We start from the raw sequence: 4,705 nt of genomic DNA, 5'->3' as shown, positions 1-4,705 counted from the left end.
TTTTGAGACGATGTCTGGCTCTTGTTGCCCAGGCTGGAGTGCAATGGCACGATCTCAGCTCACCACAACCTCTGCCTCCCAGGTTCAGGTGATTCCCCTGTCTCAGCCTCTCAAGTAGCTGGGATTACAGGCGCCCACCACCATGCACAGCTAATTTTTTGTATTTTTAGTATAGAGATGGGGTTTCACTATGTTGGTCAGGCTAGTCTCGAACTCCTGACCTCAGGCAATCCACCCGCCTTGGCCTCCCAAAGTGCTGGGATTATAGGCATGAGCCACCTTGCCCGGCCTCAACCAAGTTTCTTTCAAGTCAAAATTTGAAGCACGTTTCAATACTCTTTCTTTCTCTCTCTAGCAAATACCAAAGGCAACAAGCGATCCCGAACGAGGACAGATTCCTACTCTGCTGGCCAGTCAGTAGGTGGGTGCATCCCACGGGAGGTCGCGAAGGCTCTCCCCTTGTGCAAATGTGTTTCTAGAATGGGGTGGGCTTCTAGTCAGTGGGTGCATCCTGCTGGAGGTTACAGAGGATTTCCCCCTTGTCCAGAGTGTTTCTAGAATGGGGTGGGCTTTGTTATTGCCAGTAGGAGGCTTAACTAGTAATGGCTACTGAATATGAAGGAAGTAAAACTAGTTTTCTCTTGGTTCTTGACAGTGATAGTTTTGCAAAGGTGCTATCACTGCCAACATGTCACCTGATAAGCATTTAATCAGACTTCAGATACTCAGTCTAGAAATATTTACCGAGCACCAAACAGCTAATATGTTTTTTATTCACTGTTTTGCACATGGAGTGGGCACCTGAAGCTCCGAGATTTTTATCAAACTATCTGATTTTAATCCATCTGTAAAAACACAGTTTAAAGTAAGTCTCAATATCAGCCCATTAATGGTGTCTGGGTTGGGGTAATTATTAACAGTATTACCATGGTCCTCAAGCATTGATAATAGCTCAGAAATGGGAAGATGCAAACAGAAGAAATTTATTTGCATTGCTGGGAGGAGCCCTGGAACTACATGGAACAGTGTTTGTAGGAGCGTGACTCACAGAGCAGGAGTCTAGGAAGACTTGGGTCCCCCCGAGAGCCAGAGTACTTTTTCTGTGTGTTGAAACCTCTCAGGAGTGTTCGAGTCAAGCTGTTTAACTTTGTTTTATTTTATTTGTATTAGTTTCCACCACACACAACATTGAGGTTACTGGTTTTGGGGGTTCTTTTTTTTAGTAAAACTGTTTAGACTTCCCTTCCTCCCCGCCTCCCCATCCCACCCCATTTTTTCTTCATGACATTTAGCAGCACCCTACATAGTTCACACTTTGGGAATTACGCTGGGGTGTAAAAAAAAGTAAATATTCTCTACAAATCTTTACAGAACACTTACAACTAGTTAAGCCAAATATTGTCTAGGGGTGCAAAAAGAAAATGTAAGGTACAGTGGTTGCCTGAAGAAGCACCGAACAGCATTACAGAATTGACCATAGCATGCATGAAATAATCAGAGAGCAGTACACCCTGCCGTGGAGTCAAGTGCCTGTGTGTGCTTTGGTGTGCAGTGGAAGGGGATTCAGAAAAGGAGGCTTCACTGTGACCTGCAGCTGTGAAGAGAGCACTTGGGTTGGTGGCATCTAATCCTCACTTCACCTGACAAAGGGTAATTTTTTTTTTCTTGAGATAGAGTCTTGCTCTGTCACCTAGGCTGGAGTGCAATGGCGCAATCTCAGCTCACTGCACCCTCTGCCTCCCGGGTTCAAGCGATTCTCCTGCCTCAGCCTCCCTAGGAGCTGGGATTATAGGCACATGCCACCATGCTTGGCTAATTTTTTTGAATTTTTAGTAGAGATGGGGTTTCACCATGTTGGCCAAGCTGGTTTCAAACTCCTGACCTCAAGTGATGTGTTTGCGACCCTCAAAGTTCTGGGATTACAGGCATGAGCCATCATGCCGGCCAAAGGGTAATTTATCCTTATTGGATAGATGGAATCTGATGGGTAGAAAGGAAAAGGATGTTCCAGGCAAGAAATTGGGACCACTGTGTTATTATATCATATGTGGACACTGTGACAGGATTTGGGAATGCCTAAATAACTAGGCTAGTAGGACCCACAGTCTCTGGGGTAGCTTATATTGGTGGCTGGTCTCAAATGAAGTGTGCTTAGACTTACTGGCTTCATTCTCAGGGCCCAACTCCCTAGTACATTCTCAAGTGGCTCCTATATGCTGCCTACAGTGTGCAGAAGAGAATGAGGACAGCCAGTTCTGCTGGCACCAAATGGTGGTGGATCTGGTTGTTTAATTTAAAAGTTAAATTCCAGGCTGAGCGCGGTGGCTCACACCTGTAATTCCAGCATTTTGGGAGGCCAAGGCAGGTAGATCACCTGAGGTCAGGAGTTTGAGAGCAGCCTGACCAACATGGAGAAACCCCATCTCTACTAAAAATACAAAATTAGCCGGGTGTGGTGGCACATGCCTGTAATCCCAGCTAGTGAGGAGGCTGAGGCAGGAGAATCGCTTGAACCCAGGAGGCGGAGGTCGCAGTGAGCTGCCTTTGCACTCCAGCCTGGGCAGCAAGAGCAAAACTCTTGTCTCAAAAAGAAAAAAAAAAAGTATTAACTATCACTCCTTCATTCAGAAGGTCTGTGGTGTACAAGGACAACATTCAAAAAACTTAATAATTCTGATTTCAGACTCTTCTCTGCTGAAAGCCATAATCATTGGAGGTGAACCTAACCCCTGAGGACTTTTTCTACGCAGAGTTGATATGAAAATCCCTCCAAGGCATAACATTTCAACCTTGTGTGTGTGACACATTCCAAAGTTAATTTTCTTTATCAGTTTTGTCCAAACACATTTTATCACAAAGCCTTTGACCTATGCTTCTGTTCCTATTCCTATGAGTTTTTTATTTTGTTAATGCAGTTTGCCTGAAAATCTGTGTTTCAGTTCTGATAAGCACCAAGTTTTTTCTTCAGTAATTATTAACTCACATTTGAAAATGGCTTTATAGATTTTTTAAAAATTGTTTTAGAAATGGAGTCTCAGGCTGGTCTTGAAATCAGCTACTCAAGTGATCCTTCCACCTTAGCCTCTTGAGTTGCTGGGGTGACAGCTGTGTCCAGCTTAAAAACGTTGAAATACATAAAGAGTAACGTAAAACTTTCCTTCTCTTTTCCCTTTAGGGTAGGGAGGGCAGGTGTTGAAGGAATAGAGGGTGTAGAGAATTAGACGTTAACAACAACAGTGGCCTTTTGGTGTTTGAATTCTCTGTTAATCGATTTCTTTTCCCATAGAAATTTTGGACGGTGTGGAACTTGGGGAACCAGCCCATAAGAAAACGGGGACCACAGTGCCAGAATCTATTCATTCTTTCAGTAAGTTCAGCCTCGGAGGAGCAGCACCAATGATTAGCTCATTAAGAAAATAGCAGCTGTGTTATACCCTGAGAGGGGTCAACAAGATGAAGCCACAAAACCGCCTTTGAGCAGGAAAGAGTCCATGAATTTCTCATTATATTCTGAGGACAAAGATGGACACAGAGGAAGGATTGCTGCACACTTACAAAAGTGAATACTTGAGAAAAACAGGGCACCCACTGAACCTGTTGTCCTGCTCCCACTCTCACTGTTACTTCTCCTTTTGTGTATTCCAGTTGGAGACGGTTTGGTGAAACCAGAGGCCCTAAATAAGAAAGCTATTCAGATTATTAACAGGGTTCGAGATAAGCTTACTGGTGAGTGTGTGTATGTGTTAACTTAGAAAGGACATAAAATCTGAGCACACTTTCGTCTCTCTGAGTGGTGGTCAGCCCTATGTCCAGTGGTGTTGGTGACGAGCTTTGACACCATGCAGCTGACAAAGAGTGTCTCTGAGGTCATCAGTTAAACATTGTCTCTGATTCTTCTTTCTGATGACTGATAACAGTACTTAATATTAGTTAAATCTCATTTAACTCGGGAGGTGAGTAAATTTCTGTTGGGTCCAAAATCAGCCAAATTCAGGGAAATGTTTTTTAATCATCATGTCTTTTTCTTTTTTTTTTTTCTTTTTTTTTTGAGACAGAGTTTCACTCCTGTTGCCCAGGCTGGAATACAATGGCACCATCTTGGCTCACTGCAACCTCTGCCTCCCAGGTTCAAGCAATNTTACAGGGAGCTGAGATTGTGCCACTGCTCTCCAGCCTGGGCAATAAGAATGAGACTCCATTTCAAAAAAAATAGTGAAAGACAACTGGTTTCAAACAGATGAAAAGGAAGTTAGAAGCCACAAGACACAATAAAAGGAGGCTATTGCAATAATGGGGGTAAGGAACATTAAGTGGGGCTGACAAGCGCTCTGTATAGATTCCCTCTGAAACAACAGTCCCCAACCTTTTTGGCACCAGGGACTGGTTTTGTGGAAGACAGTTTTTCCAGACTGGATGGCGGGGAGATGGTTTCAGGATGATTCAAGCGCATTACTTTTTTTTTTTTGGAGATGGCGTCTTGCTCTGTCACCCAAGCTGGAGTGTAGTGGCGTGATCTTGGCTCACTGCAACCTCCGCCTCCCAGGTTCAAGTAAGTCTCATGAATAATAGGTGTGCACTACCATGCCTGGCTAATTTTTGTATTTTTAGTAGAGAGAGGGTTTCACCATGTTGACCAGGTTGATCTCGAACTCCTGATGTCTGGTGCTCTGCCCGCTTCGGCCTCCCAAAGTGCTGGGATTATAGG

General features: G+C 44.1%; 1 protein-coding gene across 1 annotated transcript in view; it reads left to right on the top strand.

The window, feature by feature from the left end:
• The window catches only part of MTOR (mechanistic target of rapamycin kinase), a 149,960-nt gene extending 146,193 nt beyond the window's left edge, over positions 1–3,767 (top strand). The window contains exons 53-55 of the mRNA XM_017503042.2: positions 356–421; positions 3,287–3,367; positions 3,646–3,767. Coding sequence (XP_017358531.1) covers positions 356–421; positions 3,287–3,367; positions 3,646–3,752 — 254 coding nt within the window. The 3' untranslated portion in view covers positions 3,753–3,767. The remainder of the gene's footprint in view (positions 1–355; positions 422–3,286; positions 3,368–3,645) is intronic.
• The last annotated feature ends 938 nt before the right edge of the window (positions 3,768–4,705 follow it).

The sequence above is a fragment of the Cebus imitator genome, unplaced genomic scaffold, assembly GCF_001604975.1.
Source record: "Cebus imitator isolate Cc_AM_T3 unplaced genomic scaffold, Cebus_imitator-1.0 Scaffold15, whole genome shotgun sequence".
Classification (NCBI taxonomy): domain Eukaryota; kingdom Metazoa; phylum Chordata; class Mammalia; order Primates; family Cebidae; genus Cebus; species Cebus imitator.
The sequence above is the reverse complement of the archived record's forward strand: the minus strand, read 5'-3'. Positions and strand labels throughout refer to the sequence as shown.